We start from the raw sequence: 17,457 nt of genomic DNA, 5'->3' as shown, positions 1-17,457 counted from the left end.
CCCTCCTCCTCTTTCCCACCTCTCCCCTGCCTGTCACACACTCATACTCTCTTTCTCTCTCCCTTCTCCTCTTTCCCACCTCTCCCCTGCCTGTCACACACTCATACTCTCTTTCTCTCTCCCTTCTCCTCTTTCCCACCTCTCCCCTGCCTGTCACACACTCATACTCTCTTTCTCTCACCCTCCTCCTCTTTCCCACCTCTCCCCTGCCTGTCACACACTCATACTCTCTTTCTCTCACCCTTCTCCTCTTTCCCACCTCTCCCCTGCCTGTCACACACTCATACTCTCTTTCTCTCGCCCTCCTCCTCTTTCCCACCTCTCCCCTGCCTGTCACACACTCATACTCTCTTTCTCTCTCCCTTCTCCTCTTTCCCACCTCTCCCCTGCCTGTCACACACTCATACTCTCTTTCTCTCACCCTCCTCCTCTTTCCCACCTCTCCCCTGCCTGTCACACACTCATACTCTCTTTCTCTCTCCCTTCTCCTCTTTCCCACCTCTCCCCTGCCTGTCACACACTCATACTCTCTTTCTCTCACCCTCCTCCTCTTTCCCACCTCTCCCCTGCCTGTCACACACTCATACTCTCTTTCTCTCTCCCTTCTCCTCTTTCCCACCTCTCCCCTGCCTGTCACACACTCATACTCTCTTTCTCTCTCCCTTCTCCTCTTTCCCACCTCTCCCCTGCCTGTCACACACAGAAACACTGCGACAGGCAGAAGGCCAACCTGAGAATTCGCTTCAAGCCCTCTCTCTTCCAGCATGTAGGCACCCACTCTTCCCTGGCTGGAAAGATCCAGAAACTCAAGGTATGGGTGTGTGTGTGTGTGTGTGTGTGTGTGTGTGTGTGTGTGTGTGTGTGTGTGTGTGTGTGTGTGTGTGTGTGTGTGTGTGTGTGTGTGTGTGTGTGTGTGTGTGTGTGTGTGTGTGTGTGTGTGTGTGCCTACATGGGGCTTACTAGCATCCACTCACTGTGCATGTGTCATATTATCTACTAAAGTCTGTGTATGTTCAAATATTCGTTTTCAAGTCTCTGAGCCCTGCAGTACTGGAATGCATTCCAAGTCACCATACAGACTCCAGCTGTAAAGACTTTGTTTAATGTCTCTGATTACTGTATTATTAAGAGCAATGGATATCAGCCTAAATACTGCTACTGTAGTCTAACCCAGGGTTCTCCAAACTCGGTCCTGGGTCCCCCATTGGGTGAATGTTTTGGTTTTTGCACCAGCATTACACAGCTGATTTAAATAAACAACTCAACTTTAAATATCCCCAGGACCGAGTTTAGGAAATCCTGGTCTAACCCAATCAATTCACTATTGATCCGCTCGTCCTGGACCAAGGCTTTCTCAATTCAGAGATTCTTTACCAAGCAGACCAGCTCACCACTTTCTATACATTAATGCTTACATGTATTTAGCAAATACTCGTATTTGATGAAGAGTATTTGATTTATTATATTCAATTGTTTATTTGAATGGGGATAGGTACAATTAGAACTATGACACATTCAGCTAGAATGGGATGAATTGGATGCACTGTCACCATCATCATTATCAGAGGAATTTGACTTACAGTTGCAACGGCCTATAAGCAAGCTCAAAGTGTTTTACAGTGCTACAAGTCATCTCTCAGAGATTTGTTGTGACATTATCTGGTGTTAGAAATATACTATTCTCTTTTATCATGAAATTGCACATTCTCCATGTGGAATTTCATCATTTTGTCCAACAGTAATGTAGTTACTCTCAACCCCAAAGCCACTTGGAGGAGAGATGAGAGACTATGACTCACATTCATTTTCAAGTAAATCATGTAAATGGAATAGTTAAAGGATTTAAATGAACATTTAAGTCAGACTTCCAGATCTCAATTCAGAATTCATCCCTGTCTTTAGAACTGCACATTCAAAGTCAATATGAGAACGATATCTAGAAACACCCTCATATCTTCTCCCTAAACCCTCCTCTTTTTTTCTAATTATTCATTCCAGGACAAGGACTTTGGCAAGCAGACCCTGCACAAGGGCCACGCCAACCCGCTGGCGGAGGTGACCACCAGCCTGAAGACCTACCAGCACTTCACCCTGGAGAAGGCCTACCTGGGAGAGGACTTCTTCTGGGCCTTCACCCCTGTGGCTGGGGACTTCATCCGCATCCGCTTCTTCACCCCCGTCCGCATCGAAAGGTGTGTGTGCTCACATTCTTGGATACACACACATACAGTTGAATTCGGAAGTTTACGTACACCTAAGCCAAATATATTTAAACTCAGTTTTTCACAATTCAGTTCTGCCCACAAATGTTCTATAGGATTGATGTCAGGGCTTTGTGATTGCCACTCCAATACCTTGACTTTGTTGTCCTTAAGCCATCTTTCCACAACTTTGGAAGTATACTTGTGGTCATTGTCCATTTAGAAGACCCATTTACGACCAAGCTTTAACTTGCTGACTGATGTCTTGAGATGTTGCTTCAATATTTTGTGAAGTGCACCAGTCCCTCTTGCAGCAAAGCACCTCCACAACATGATGCTGCCACCCCCATGCTTCACAGTTGGGATGGTGGCCTTTGGCTTGCAAGACTCCTTGTTTTCCTCCAAACATAACGATGGTCATTATGGCCAAAGAGTTATTGTAACGGTTTTTTGTAGACGAAGGAGAGTCGGACCAAAATGCAGCGTGTAGATTGCGATCCATGTTTAATGAAAACGTAAAACACGAATCAATACACATACTACAAAACAAAAAGAACGTAACGAAAACCGAAACAGCCTATAGTAGTGTAAACTAACTTAGAGACAGGAACAAGGACACTAAGGACAATCACCCACGAAACACACAAAGAATATGGCTGCCTAAATATGGTTCCCATTCAGAGACAACGAAAATCATCTGACTCTGATTGAGAACCGCCTCAGGCAGCCATAGACTAACGCTAGACATCCCACAAAACCCCAAGACAAAAACACACCACAATAACCCATGTCACACCCTGGCCTGACCGAATAAATGAAGAATGAACATAATATATTTCGACCAGGGCGTGACAGTTATATTTTTGTTTCATCAGACCAGAGGACATTTCTCCAAAAAGTACGATCTTGGTCCCCATGTGCAGATTCAAACCGTAGTCTGGCTTTTTTATGGTTGTTTTGAAGCGGTGGCTTCTTCCTTGCTGAGCGGCCTTTCAGGTTATGTCGATATAGGACTCGTTTTACTGTGGATATAGATACTTTTGTACCTGTTTCGTCCAGCATCTTCACAAGGTCCTTTGCTGTTGTTCTGGGATTGATTTGCACTTTTTGCACCAAAGTACATTGATCTCTAGGAGACAGAACGCATCTCCTTCATGAGCGGTATGACGGCTGCATGGTCCCATGGTGTTTATACTTGCGTACTATTGTTTGTACAGATGAACGTGGTACCGTCTTGGCTGATTTCTTTAGATTTTCCCATGATGTCAAGCAAAGAGGCACTGAGTTTGAAGGTAGGCCTTGAAATATATCCAAAGGTACACCTCCAATTGACTCAAACAATGTCAATTAGAATCTTATAAAGCCATGACATCATTTAATGGAATTTATGGAATTCCAAGCTGTTTAAAGGCAAGGTCAATTTAGTGTGTGTAAACTTCTGACTTATTGGAATTGTGATACAGTGAATTATAAGTGAAATAATTTGTCTGTGAAAAATTAATTAGATGTCGTAACCGACATATGTAAACTTCCGACTTCAACTGTACATGGCATGCTTGAATACACAAAAATACATGGACCCACACACATGCACAAACACACATACACTGTGCTAGTGGACAAAAACGATCTCCACACAGATCTCCACACATGTCCCAGACTGTCGCTCTCGCTCTCCCCTCTTTCTCTCCCTCTCTCTCTCCCTCTTGCTCTCCCCTCTCTCTCCCCCTTTCCCTCTCGCTCTCCCCTAGTCCCATGTGAATAATCTGCATACGCATGACGTAAAAATACATACAGTATTTAAACACGAATGTAAATGACTTTTTCAATAGGCATAGGGGCCCTGTCACAGATCAGAACAACCATGTTGTTCCTCCATGTCTTCACATTACTGTCAGGGCAGAGGGTCTATCTGCTTCTGGATCCCTCAAACTGATAATGCCTCTGTGGTCACCACTGTCTTCTAGTGGTGATGCTGTGGCTCTGTGGTCACCACTGTCTTCTAGTAGTGATGCTGCGTCTCTGTGGTCACCAGTGTCTTCTAATGGTGACGCTGTGTCTCTGTGGTCACCAGTGTCCTCTAATGGTGACGCTGTGTCTCTGTGGTCACCACTGTCTTCTAGTGGTGACGCTGTGTCTCTATGGTCACCACTGGCTTCTAGTGGTGACGCTGTGGCTCTGTGGTCACCACTGTCTTCTAATGGTGACGCTGTGTCTCTGTGGTCACCAGTGTCCTCTAATGGTGACGCTGTGTCTCTGTGGTCACCACTGTCTTCTAGTGGTGACGCTGTGTCTCTGTGGTCACCAGTGTCCTCTAATGGTGACGCTGTGTCTTTGTGGTCACCAGTGTCCTCTAATGGTGACGCTGTGTCTCTGTGGTCACCACTGTCTTCTAGTGGTGACGCTGTGGCTCTGTGGTTACCACTGTCTTCTAGTGGTGACGCTGTCTCTGTGGTCACCACTGTCTTCTCGTGGTGACGCTGTGGCTCTGTGGTCACCACTGTCTTCTAATGGTGACGCTGTGTCTCTGTGGTCACCAGTGTCCTCTAATGGTGACGCTGTGTCTCTGTGGTCACCAGTGTCCTCTAATGGTGACGCTGTGTCTCTGTGGTCACCACTGTCTTCTAGTGGTGACGCTGTGGCTCTGTGGTTACCACTGTCTTCTAGTGGTGACGCTGTCTCTGTGGTCACCGCTGTCTTCTCGTGGTGACGCTGTGGCTCTGTGGTCACCACTGTCTTCTAATGGTGACGCTGTGTCTCTGTGGTCACCAGTGTCCTCTAATGGTGACGCTGTGTCTCTGTGGTCACCACTGTCTTCTAGTGGTGACGCTGTGGCTCTGTGGTTACCACTGTCTTCTAGTGGTGACGCTGTGGCTCTGTTGTCACAACTGTCTTCAAGTGGTGACACTGTGGCTCTGTGGTCACCAGTGTCTTCTAATGGTGACACTGTGGCTCTGTGGTCACCAGTGTCTTCTAATGGTGACGCTGTGGCTCTGTCGTCACCAGTGTCTTCTAACGGTGATGCTGTGGCTCTGTGGTCACCAGTGTCTTCTAATGGTGACGCTGTGTCTCTGTGGTCACCACTGTCTTCTAGTGGTGACGCTGTGGCTCTGTGGTCACCAGTGTCTTCTAATGGTGACACTGTGGCTCTGTGGTCACCAGTGTCTTCTAGTGGTGACGCTGTGACTCTGTGGTCACCAGTGTCTTCTAATGGTGACACTGTGGCTCTGTGGTCACCAGTGTCTTCTAATGGTGACGCTGTGGCTCTGTGGTCACCAGTGTCTTCTAACGGTGATGCTGTGGCTCTGTGGTCACCAGTGTCTTCTAATGGTGACGCTGTGTCTCTGTGGTCACCACTGTCTTCTAGTGGTGACGCTGTGGCTCTGTGGTCACCACTGTCTTCTAGTGGTGATGCTGTGTCTCTGTAGTCACCACTGTCTTCTAGTGGTGACGCTGTGGCTCTGTTGTCACAACTGTCTTCTAGTGGTGACGCTGTGGCTCTGTGGTCACCAGTGTCTTCTAATGGTGACGCTGTGGCTTTGTGGTCACCAGTGTCTTCTAATGGTGACGCTGTGGCTCTGTGGTCACCAGTGTCTTCTAATGGTGATGCTGTGGCTCTGTGGTCACCACTGTCTTCTAGTAGTGATGCTGCGTCTCTGTGGTCACCAGTGTCTTCTAATGGTGACGCTGTGTCTCTGTGGTCACCAGTGTCCTCTAATGATGACGCTGTGTCTCTCTGGTCACCACTGTCTTCTAGTGGTGACGCTGTGTCTCTGTGGTCACCACTGGCTTCTAGTGGTGACGCTGTGGCTCTGTGGTCACCACTGTCTTCTAATGGTGACGCTGTGTCTCTGTGGTCACCAGTGTCCTCTAATGGTGACGCTGTGTCTCTGTGGTCAACACTGTCTTCTAGTGGTGACGCTGTGGTTCTGTGGTTACCACTGTCTTCTAGTGGTGACGCTGTGTCTCTGTGGTCACCAGTGTCCTCTAATGGTGATGCTGTGTCTCTGTGGTCACCACTGTCTTCTAGTGGTGACGCTGTGGCTCTGTGGTTACCACTGTCTTCTAGTGGTGACGCTGTCTCTGTGGTCACCACTGTCTTCTCGTGGTGACGCTGTGGCTCTGTGGTCACCACTGTCTTCTAATGGTGACGCTGTGTCTCTGTGGTCACCAGTGTCCTCTAATGGTGACGCTGTGTCTCTGTGGTCACCACTGTCTTCTAGTGGTGACGCTGTGGCTCTGTGGTTACCACTGTCTTCTAGTGGTGACGCTGTGGCTCTGTTGTCACAACTGTCTTCAAGTGGTGACACTGTGGCTCTGTGGTCACCAGTGTCTTCTAATGGTGACACTGTGGCTCTGTGGTCACCAGTGTCTTCTAATGGTGATGCTGTGGCTCTGTGGTCACCAGTGTCTTCTAACGGTGACGCTGTGGCTCTGTGGTCACCTGTGTCTTCTAATGGTGACGCTGTGGCTCTGTGGTCACCAGTGTCTTCTAATGGTGACGCTGTGGCTCTGTGGTCACCAGTGTCTTCTAATGGTGACGCTGTGGCTCTGTGGTCACCAGTGTTTTCGAATGGTGACGCTGTTTCTCTGTGGTTACCCCTTTTGGGGTGTGTGGTCCAGACTGCTGTACTTGGTGGAACATGCATTTGGACAAAGCAAAATGTAGAGGGAGTTTGAACTGGCTGGCTGGCTGGCTGGCTGGCTGGCTGATGATGATGGACCAGCTGTATCCCCACTTTCAAAATAGGGGTGCACCCCCATTTTTTTCATCTTGAAAATGATAATGATCCATTGGGTAATTTATCATGTTCAATGATTAGTAGTGTTTTGAGCTTGTATATATTAAAATAGATATGGCCATTTTATATATGATATAATCATTAACAGATTGCTTCTAAAACCCTGTCCCCCGTTGCCTCAAGATGAATAATTTTGACCACTGGACAGTTTTGATTCACTCACATGCACCACTGTGTTGGTTGCACCACTGGTGTATAAAATGAAAAGCCACCTGCAAAAGAAAATTGTTAATCTATTTTGTTGTGCTGTTGTTACATGCATGTCGTTGTTTCATGTCCGATGGTGTTGATTCAATGGTGTTGTTCCATATCTTTTGAGTTCCGTGCACCATGAGCAAATTCATTGTATCGTTTGACTTTGCCTGTTAGAACCATGATGAGCACGGGCATGTTTGATTAGGCTTCGCTGTATCATAGACTCTGACTCTGAGTAGCCTTCCATCAGTCTACCAAAGGTTGCACCTTAGCAGAAAACGTCAAGTTCTGTAGCTCGAGGCCTGTCAATGAGTAGCTTGCAATTGAGAAATAATCAGTAGGACTAATATATCATGACTCATTCTGTGAAATAACCCCCGAACCCTGCCCCCATTCTGCATTTTGTCATATTTATTTTCCCAACATCAATCGGTTATGTCAAATAGTTCAAATGTTGTCATTCAGTTACAAAAGTAACATTTCTGAGTGAGCCCATATGCAAGCACATCGTGGACGCTTTGCGGTTACATATGGAGCCAAGCTGTTTTTATGTGCCTATGTGCCAAATGAAAAAGCACAGGATAATATGTATTTCGATAAAACAAACAGCTCTGCTTGACTTGGTTAGTAATATTGAACAAACAAGCCATTTCTAGTCTTTGCATCAAATATGTATTTTTTTTAAAGTTAATTTTAAACATTTTCATGGCACCAAAAAAAAGTCCATGTCTAAAGAAAAGTGTGCACCCATAATGATGATGATGATCGTGGTGGATCAATTTGTGTTGAATATCAAATTGACATCTCCCCATTTGTTATTCTCTCTCTCTCTCTCTCTCTCTCTCTCTCTCTCTCTCTCTCTCTCTCTATCTATGTATCTATCTATCTATCTTTCAAGGTATTTCTTCCGTAGCGGGAACATTGAGCACCCAGGGGACAAGCTGTTCAACACCACTGTGGAGGTGCTGCCTTTTGACGTGAGTCTCACCGCTATTTACCCGATTCAATCCCAGCACATTATTACCATTACATAACCTTTACCATATATTATCTTACAATATGAAGCTCGCCACTATAAGCCTGATTCATCCTGTCCCAGGATTGCCAGTACATAGACCTTTACTATAGTAATATCACTGGAAATATATGTAATTACAGTGATTTATACAACGGGTGGATGTAATCCTGAATGCTGATTGAGCATTCCAGCCAGTGTCTATTCCACAAGTTACCACAGCTAAAATGCCTATTTACTCTGTTCCATCTGACTGCGCAATCCACTGTCTCATCAGCCCAGCCAGGCAATATATGAACGTGATCTCCGCTATAAAAAGCATCTAGACATTATCTCACATTTCTTTTAGACTAACATTTAGTTTTCAACACCAGAGATTTGTATAAACCTTGCTGTCTACCTCTCTGACATTTGCAACATTATTTCAATATTCAAATTCGATCTCCAGCTGTCCCATAGTAATGAACGCATCAGGAGACGGAACGAGACAGATATGCAGGCATGCAGCTTTTCTCAGTCAGTTGAAATCATGAAACAGCTGGCATCATTTTCATGGATATATACAAAGAAATGTCAATTAAAAAAAGGTCAAACAAAACAAAGTACAGCTAGTTTGCAGCCTTTCCAGCTTCGGTTTGAAGTGATTGTGTTAGCTGTGCTGTTGGCTAGCTCCTCTGAACAACAGTGTACTGATGAGAGAGCCCATTTTCTATGCCAGGCTAAATCGTGCCTCATTGTTATGTATCCAAATAAATTTCACAAAGAAACAGCTTAAACTAATGCAAATGCAGCTACTTTGTTATTATTCTGTCTGTACTGTTTGACGTGACCATTAGTTACCATAGTTGGCTAGCTAGCAAGCAAGGGATAAGAATGTTGCCAGCCAGTATGGCAATGGAACATTTAGAACGAATAAACGACTGGGTCGGGTCTCTGGCAACCGAACCGATAAAACGAATGACCAGCCGGCTTGGGTAGCAGCCCTAGATTTGTGTCGGGACTGTATCTTGCGGAAGGATTAAATAGCATGAATAAATTCATCAAAATAACATTTTTTATGAAAATATGTCAACCATTATTTGAATATGTTGGTAACCCATTGTATAAAAGTGATAATGCCTTCGAAGCTGGTGTTTGGAGGATATATTGGCACGGTTTGCCGGCACTCGACTTAGTCTCGGGCCTAACAACACCTGTGCCAATATAACACCAGCTTCTCGGGCATTATCACTTAATTATACCATGGCATTGTTGAATACTACTTTCTGATTGGCTTGAAGGGCACTCTAGAGCGTGCATTATTTCCTTGAAACGCACAGAATATTTGCATGGTAGAATTCAACGGCTATAGTTAATTTTTACATGTTTTGTTTGAGCTGCTTTTGAAAGCAAAAGTCGAATTGAAAACAGTATTGGTATTTGTTGAATTCGATTATCATAATAGCCAGCTAGGACTGATGGTTTGGTTAGCTAAACTAGCAAGTCTGTTTGTTTAGTTACCAAGGCAACTACTGTAGCAATCTAGTAAACTTGCTAGATACTTCAGTGGATGTTGAACACATTTCTATCTGCAAATGATCAAAGTTCTAGTGGCAAACGTGTTAAATTATAACCATGGTATGAAAGGGACAGTCAACTCGGGGCTCTATGCGTTCTCTGGAAAATAATGCAACTCCGTGGAAAGTCCGCTAACGCTTCGTGGAACACACCTTCCGTATTGTTCAATATCCCTTACATATACCGAGTATACCAAACACTAGGAACACCCCCTTTGCCCTCAGAACAGCCTCTATTTGTCGGGCTATGGACTCTGCAAGGTGTCGAAAGCGTTCTACAGGGATGTACTGTTACATACAGGGTCTCAAGATCATATACTTTCAGGAGATCTCTATTATTTTGTGTTATTTCTAGTGAGATACAGCCCATCTCATGGAAAGCCACACTGGATACATCACTCTTCCTCAAGTGGAACGGTATATAAAGTCATGTGAAGTCAGCTTCCATCTGGTTGACATAGAAGCACATAAGCCATGTTTAAGGGCGAGCACCCACAGTGTTAAGCCCCAGAGGACACAGAGAAGAGATGAGAAATGACTCAAGACAGAGTGAGGTTATTCTCTCTCAAAATAAAAAGAGAATATGAGAGAGATATTGTGGAGAAAGAAACAGAAAAAGAGGACTCCCAGGCGGTGGTAATCAAATCAGTCTCCCGCCGGCCACGGTTTGAGAGCTTTCGCCTTAAAGAATATTTCACCCGGCAGGGTGGCTAGGCGAGGTGGGGATTTCAGATTAGGTTCCGCAAACTGACGCTCACCTTGACAGATTAATAGCTGGGGTTTTTTCCCCTCACTCTTCTCCCTCTCTGTCTATCTCTATTTTATTATTGATTTTCCCTCCTTCACTCATTCAATCTCTCCTTACACCTGACTGTCATTGAGACCCTGTAATGCTGCAAGAGGGTGGAGGTGTTTGTGTTTTTGTTGTTGTTGTTCCTCCTATGGGAAGAATATGAGTAGAAGTGTTGATGATGAGTAGAAGTGTTACATGTCTTTAGAGTCATAACAAGTTATGCTGGTCTTAGAATGGAGAAGAAAGGATTGAGGAAAGAAAGGTAAGGAAAGACAGAGAGAATAAAGACGAGGAAAGATAAGAAAACAAGAAGATGATGCGAGAGAGACGCTGTCAGGTGCAGTTAAACGTCGGGAAATGTCATATTTTTACAGTGTAGCGTACAGATGTACAGTAGGATCTTAATTTGATCACTGTTGCATTACTGAGAGTACAGATGAGCTTTGTGATTTACATAAATTCACTGAAAACCTACACTAACACACGGTTACACTAACAGTATTGCACTTTTTATGGAGCTTACTTTCTGTAGCAAATAGCCTAACCACCGATCAAGCAACATTATGCACTAAACGTTCAAATCTTGTTGCTGCAGGATTATTTTGCTGTGACAATATAGGTCAAATTAAGATCCTACATCTGTAATTACTTGTGTGATTGGGCATGCATTGATTTCTCTTTAGAGGACCAACAGAAGGGGAAAATCCTGCTACAAAAGGTCAGCTTGTTTTCCCTCCTTTCCTTTCTCCTTCATTGCTTTAGATAAGCGAGTCAAACAGATATTTCTCCAACAGTATCAATTGCTATGACCCAGCAGCAACACTAAAGAGTCCCGCTGTATTAACTATGATGACCCATTGATATCTTTCTCACTTTTATGTTGTAAGACGAGGTTAAAGTTAGGTTGATCTGAGTTCACGAGTAGTGCCGTGAGGTGTGTGTGTGTGCGCGCATGTGTGTGTGTGTGCATGATTTACTAACTGAATCTGGAGATTAAAGGAGGTCAGTAGCAAGGAGTTTGCTGTTGTCAATGCATTGGTTGATGATGTATACAGTAGATTTTATCTGTGATCTGAGTGCAGATCAAACAGGATTTCTGCCTGCATTGATCTTGGTTGTGTGTGTGTGTGTGTGTGTGTGTGTGTGTGTGTGTGTGTGTGTGTGTGTGTGTGTGTGTGTGTGTGTGTGTGTGTGTGTGTGTGTGTGTGTGTGTGTGTGTGTGTGTGTGCGTGCGTGCGTGCGTGCGTGCGTGCGTGCGTGCGTGCGTGTACATTCGGCAAGCTTGCAAGCGTATATGTGTTCCTGTGTTGTGTTCCTCACACACCTCTCTCTCTTTCTCCTACAGAATATCCAATCAGAAAAAGAGGCCTTGAAAGAGGGGAGAGAGAAAACACCAAAGTACCACAGAACAGAGGACGGCTTTATCAGAATAGGTGAGTATTTTGCTTTCTGTAGCAAAAATGTTGTTACTGTACCCTCTAATGAAAATGACCCACCCATGGACATGTTTCAATAGGTGGTTATTAGTACTGGGGATGTATTTACCAGAAGTGTTAAGAACTAGTACTGCAGAAAGAATCACCCAAAGCCAAACAAAGGACTCCACTGTCATAAAAATGATGTCATCTTTTTAGAGAATCCAACACTGTACTCCCTGCCAAAATATCCCTCCAAAATTCTTTCCCTTTTGTTTTCATCCATCCATTCTTCAGTCCCCTTCATCTAACAAAACCTTGTGCCAGATTCTAACCGGTACTGGCAAACAGGAATAGTTCACATGGACTAACAGGCCCTGACAAATTACACACACACAAACACAAACACACACACATACGCTCTTACACAGGCCCCTGACAAATCCATCTCACTCAATTACTGAGCGCTCCAACACATGATTAGCTGCTGCACCGTCTAGGACTTTCACAGGAGGACGGGAGGAGTAGATAAGGACTGCCTTCACAGTTTTTAGAGGACCTTAGGTGCTCTTTCTGAAATTGCGTGAAGTGCAAGACAAGTGTTGCACTGGTGCGCTTTAAAATGATAGCATGGTACTCATTGAAAATAATTGGATTTAATGACACTACAGTGTTTTATATCATATTGAAAAATCAGGATGGGTAAAATGTAGTTAACATGAGGTAGAAATAAGGGTTTGAGCTCAATTCCATTACAACTGAATCAGTGGCAGTGTTAGATACACCATCGTTCCTTCCTTCAATCGAGATCTGAGGAGTGGATTTGTTATGCAATAGGGCAGAGACCTTGCTTTCATGTACACTATTATCTATCCAATGACATACAGATGGTTGATTAATTCAATGAAGGAAGGAAGGAAGGAAGGAAGGAAGGAAGGAAGGAAGGAAGGAAGGAAGGAAGGAAGGAAGGAAGGAAGGAAGGAAGGAAGGAAGGAAGGAAGGAAGGAAGTAGACAGCGAGTGAGGATGTGTGTTCTGTGTAGTCAAACACGTCCCCAGGCCAGTGATTACTGTCCGTAACACATAGACAGGCTTTCATCCCCTTGAAAGAGGTACTCCTTCTGACAGCATATAAATTACTACAAGCGCTCCTGCTCATTCATAAATATTTCAAGGGGGAATCAATATCAATCTGGCACAGTAGTCAATTAATTGTGCGATATTGCTATCAAATGTTCACCAGGTTCTTCTCCCTCCAGCTCTACTTTCAGGCGTAGTGTAACCTAAACCATAGAACTCACTCTATCACTGTGTCACTCTATCACTGTGTAAGATTGATATGAGAGAGAATTAATTGTGTATAGTTAGCATTTCAGTAGTAGATCAACAAAGAAAGCATAGCAAGCTGAATGCATGGTATGGTCATATTTGATACCAGCGCCTTGCCTTGAACCAATTGAAATGTCAACACAACATATCTTGTATCTAATGTGCTCTCTGTTAGAATTTAGGAGCACATGCAGTATTTATTGAGGTACAAATGAAATACAATGCTTCATCATGACTACAGTGTTTACTGACAAAGTCAATAGACCCTTTTTCAGTACACAACGCACAGATGCGTGCGACTCTTGGCTGCAGTAAGCAAGCCATCGCCATCTGCGCCCATTCAACATAGCCTAGATTTACGTTGTTATTACTTCTAAACAAAATAACTTTTGACGATTCTCGTACGCTTACAATTATGTTTTGATTCCTGCTTGAACAGTCACTAAGATTCTGTTTGGTTGTGATCTTTGCAAAATAACTATTTTGGATACAGCAGTTGTTTGCTAGAATGCCAATGCTCATTGATATACTGTAGCCTGTAGCAAAAGCTAGCCAAAGAGCCACTTTACTGGCTGAAGTTTAAGTGTTTTTTAAGTATAATGCAGCTGATTTGCGATGATGACACAAACATTACATTAAGCAGGACATTCAAACGAGCTTTAAAATCCAATTATAATCCAATTACAATCCATAAACAGCATCTAAATGGAGGCTTTTTTTGGCCAGTTGCTGGCATTCTATAAGAACTCCCCCTTGTTCTGCCACCAGCTTGCACGCGTCCCCCTCGTGCGACAATGTTTGTAAACACAGAAATGGTTCTATAGATGTCCAGCCACAGTCTATTGGTTATGTTGGTCTGATATATCGATTCTCTCTCTCTCTCTCTCTCTCTGACCTCTAGGAGTGTTCCATAATGGGATCGCTGAGGGAGAGGTGGATCCCACATTCGGGCCCCTGGAAGCCCTTCGTCTCTCTGTGATCACAGACTGCCCCGTCTGGGTCATCCTGAGCGAGGTAAGCCGGCTCAGTCATCACCCGCTCACCACAGAGCCTTGAAAGCCTTTGTCTTATAAAGAATCCCTTGTATTTTAGGCAACTTAAAGTGTTGGTTCACTGAAAAATCTAAAATGGTCAGATGTTTTCAGGCTTCAAAGTGGTCTATTGTAAAGTAGAATATATACCTCAAACAGATAGAATATGATTTTGTCTCAAATGCTATTCCTCTTGCACTTCAGATATTCATCAAGAAAGCAGAGTGAATGTCAACACCCCGCAGCAATACCTCAGTCATCCGTTCGACCGTTCGACAGAGGAACGGAGCCTTTGAAAGCTATACTCATTCCCTGGCTTTTGGCAATTAGTTTCTCGAGCGTAGTCGGAGTGCGCCATCTGTTGGCGAGATCTTGCCATCGCAGGGTCCTTCTGAGACTGTCAACTCAATCCATGGTTGACAGACCGTGTGGGAAGATCTTCCCAGACACTCGTAATCGGAGAACGCGCCCTGCGTGAACGACACAAAGACGACGCTGTATTTAGGAAACTGTATTTATGTGTACATAAAGGTTTATGTTTTAAATAATTGTAATTACACTGGTAATTGTCAAATAGCTCGCAAGATTGTTTAGCTCCTTTTGATGACATTATGACAATGAAATGTTGCTGCTTCGGAATCAAAGACTTGGCCTACAACGTTACCAAGATACAGGTATGTCTGAATTGTGCAACTTCAATAACTGATAATCATGTTTGACAAATGTTACTGGTTTTACCCAAATGTATTCCCAGTAGGCAGAATCTACCGCACACTCATAGCTGATTTGTGAAGGTGCTGGAGGCAAAAGGCAAAACTGGAGAAGCAGGAAATAGTCTCCCGCACACAAAAATGTATTTATTTGTGGCTGAGCTTTCGGGCAGTCGATCAAATGTATTCAGAAAATACCTATGTATGTGGATATAGGCCTAATATGCATATTTATGTAACACAATCATATGAATGATCTCTATTATGTGTGTTGATATGTATTTACAGTGAGTGTCCACAAAAGTCAGTCAGAAAAGTAGCCTAGGCCTATACAGTGTAGATGGAAATAGAACTTTAGCCAGAAAGTACACACATGTCTAATGTTTGAATAAAATATCTTTATATGGTCAATTCTAAAGCCAGAAGTCAATGTAGGCACATTATGATTATGGTTCTTACATCTGTTTGAGATTTATTTCAAGAACCATCTTCCCTAACATTGTTTTTCCCCCTTCTCCGCCTATCAATTTGCCTTAATGTGACATGAAGTTAACCAGGTTGTGGGGATAAATCAATGTAAGGCAAGGCCAGACACAAGCTACTCAATTGCATTAGCTAGGGAACTGGAAAAGACAGCAGCCTCAATAATACAGGAAACATATCTGGTTTACAGGAAACATATCTGTTGGATTTTCTATGTCTGCCACATATCAGATACACAAGGTTAGTTGTAATCCAAGGAGCCACATATCAGATACACATGTGGAGTAATTGTCTGGACTAGTCGGATGTAAGAGAAATATGTAGCTCTAATCAATGCATGAAGAATCATCTTTACTTCTCAGTAGAATCTATGTTTCTCATAATGACCATGAAGAAGTCAAGGAAGGACCCCTCTCTTCCCCTCAAGCGAGGTCTCATGAGAGAGTGAAACTGTCCAATATATGACAACCCCTCTCATTCCACATGTTCTGCACTACTACTATAATGAATTGATGATGGAATTTATTAAAGTAGTGTAATTGTCCTGACACCAGACTTATACATCTTCCAAACAGGCTCTGTGACGGCAAGGGCAAAACTCAAGTTCTATGTATTGCTAGATGCAAAGTATTTTGCAGTTAAAGGGACACATTCATTTGCTTTTGCATACTTGGATCCAAAAAACATTCCTTTATCAGAGCCCAACCGAAGAACCATTGAAAGCCCTTGATCGAAATCTAAAGAGTTGTCGGCACAGAACAGGAGTATGGGATCTCAGCCAATACAAGTGTATTGAAAGTGAAATTCAACTTGGGGACTTAACTCAGAAGCGAGGCCGCTTTTCTATCGAATACAGAATGCAACATTGATTCTGATTCTGCTCAATGTTAACACAGTTTCTCAGCAACAACTGACCTAAACTTGTTTTCCATTTATTGGCGTGTGCACTCCAGTAAACAAGCTGTTTTAGGAGCCCCTTCGTTGCTATCGGTATGGCCACTATACAGTAGCAGGTGCGTGGGTGCATTAAGTCAACGTAGGGCTATGGATAGAAAAATCTGAACTGTACCCAATGAGCTAAGAAGGAGAAAGTGTTTTCTTTTCTTGTAAGGTGCACTGGAATGCATTGCTATTATATGTTGTATTTTGTATAATTTAGATAAACTATATTTAATGATGTTATCTATCCATTCTGTGAATTGTAATAAAGATGGAATTTCAAATGACATGGGTTTGTTTTTGTTTCAAGTTATTTGCTCTGGTCAATTCAATAAAAATCTGAGTAATCTCGTGTGAATTAGTCTGCTTTTGTGAAAGGTAGGCTATGCTACTTTTCTGGTACCAAATCACATGTACATGGGTCACATTCCTTGCATATTTCATTAATGGACCATGTGACTGCAAAGTCCCATTGATATTTTGACACCATAGGCTTTGGTGCTTGGTAGAATGTAAGTGAGTAGGCCTATGTGTCGCTATGACATTGGCTCGATAGAATTGGAGTGCCCGTTTTCTGCAATTCAACTTTGAAAGGCAATGTCCACATTTACTGTAAATGCTGCATAAACTATGTCGGCTCAATCGGAAATTACTTTTAGAAATGTCCATTGAGCTATAGTTCCTTCCACAGGTCGGATTGAATGCATCTCTAGGCCATAAGGTTTTGTGATAATATTGTAGGGTAGGCTATTTGATATTTTCAGTTAGCAGCATACAGTCAGGGCACTTCAGAAAACAGGATGTATAGAACACAACATTCATTTTCAAACATGATCATCCATACAACATAAAGCGCTTTGAGCACATGTAAAAGTACTACATAAATCCAGTCCATTATTATGGGGTTCAAACACCCCCATATTTGACCAGGATGGGGGCATGCAATTAGCATTTGTTGTTGTTTATGATCAGAAAAAAACAACTGTATC

At 43.4% G+C, this 17,457-nt stretch overlaps 1 protein-coding gene across 2 annotated transcripts in view; it reads left to right on the top strand.

The window, feature by feature from the left end:
- The window catches only part of LOC135526480 (alpha-1,3-mannosyl-glycoprotein 4-beta-N-acetylglucosaminyltransferase B), a 175,543-nt gene extending 158,788 nt beyond the window's left edge, over nucleotides 1–16,755 (top strand). For both annotated transcript variants that reach the window (XM_064954881.1, XM_064954882.1), the window contains 6 exons: nucleotides 704–811; nucleotides 1,999–2,192; nucleotides 8,097–8,175; nucleotides 11,908–11,995; nucleotides 14,207–14,319; nucleotides 14,541–16,755. In XM_064954881.1, the coding sequence (XP_064810953.1) occupies nucleotides 704–811; nucleotides 1,999–2,192; nucleotides 8,097–8,175; nucleotides 11,908–11,995; nucleotides 14,207–14,319; nucleotides 14,541–14,564 (606 nt within the window). In that variant the 3' untranslated portion in view covers nucleotides 14,565–16,755. The remainder of the gene's footprint in view (nucleotides 1–703; nucleotides 812–1,998; nucleotides 2,193–8,096; nucleotides 8,176–11,907; nucleotides 11,996–14,206; nucleotides 14,320–14,540) is intronic.
- The last annotated feature ends 702 nt before the right edge of the window (nucleotides 16,756–17,457 follow it).

Source organism: Oncorhynchus masou, chromosome 32, assembly GCF_036934945.1.
Source record: "Oncorhynchus masou masou isolate Uvic2021 chromosome 32, UVic_Omas_1.1, whole genome shotgun sequence".
Lineage (NCBI taxonomy): Eukaryota > Metazoa > Chordata > Actinopteri > Salmoniformes > Salmonidae > Oncorhynchus > Oncorhynchus masou.
The sequence above is the reverse complement of the archived record's forward strand: the minus strand, read 5'-3'. Positions and strand labels throughout refer to the sequence as shown.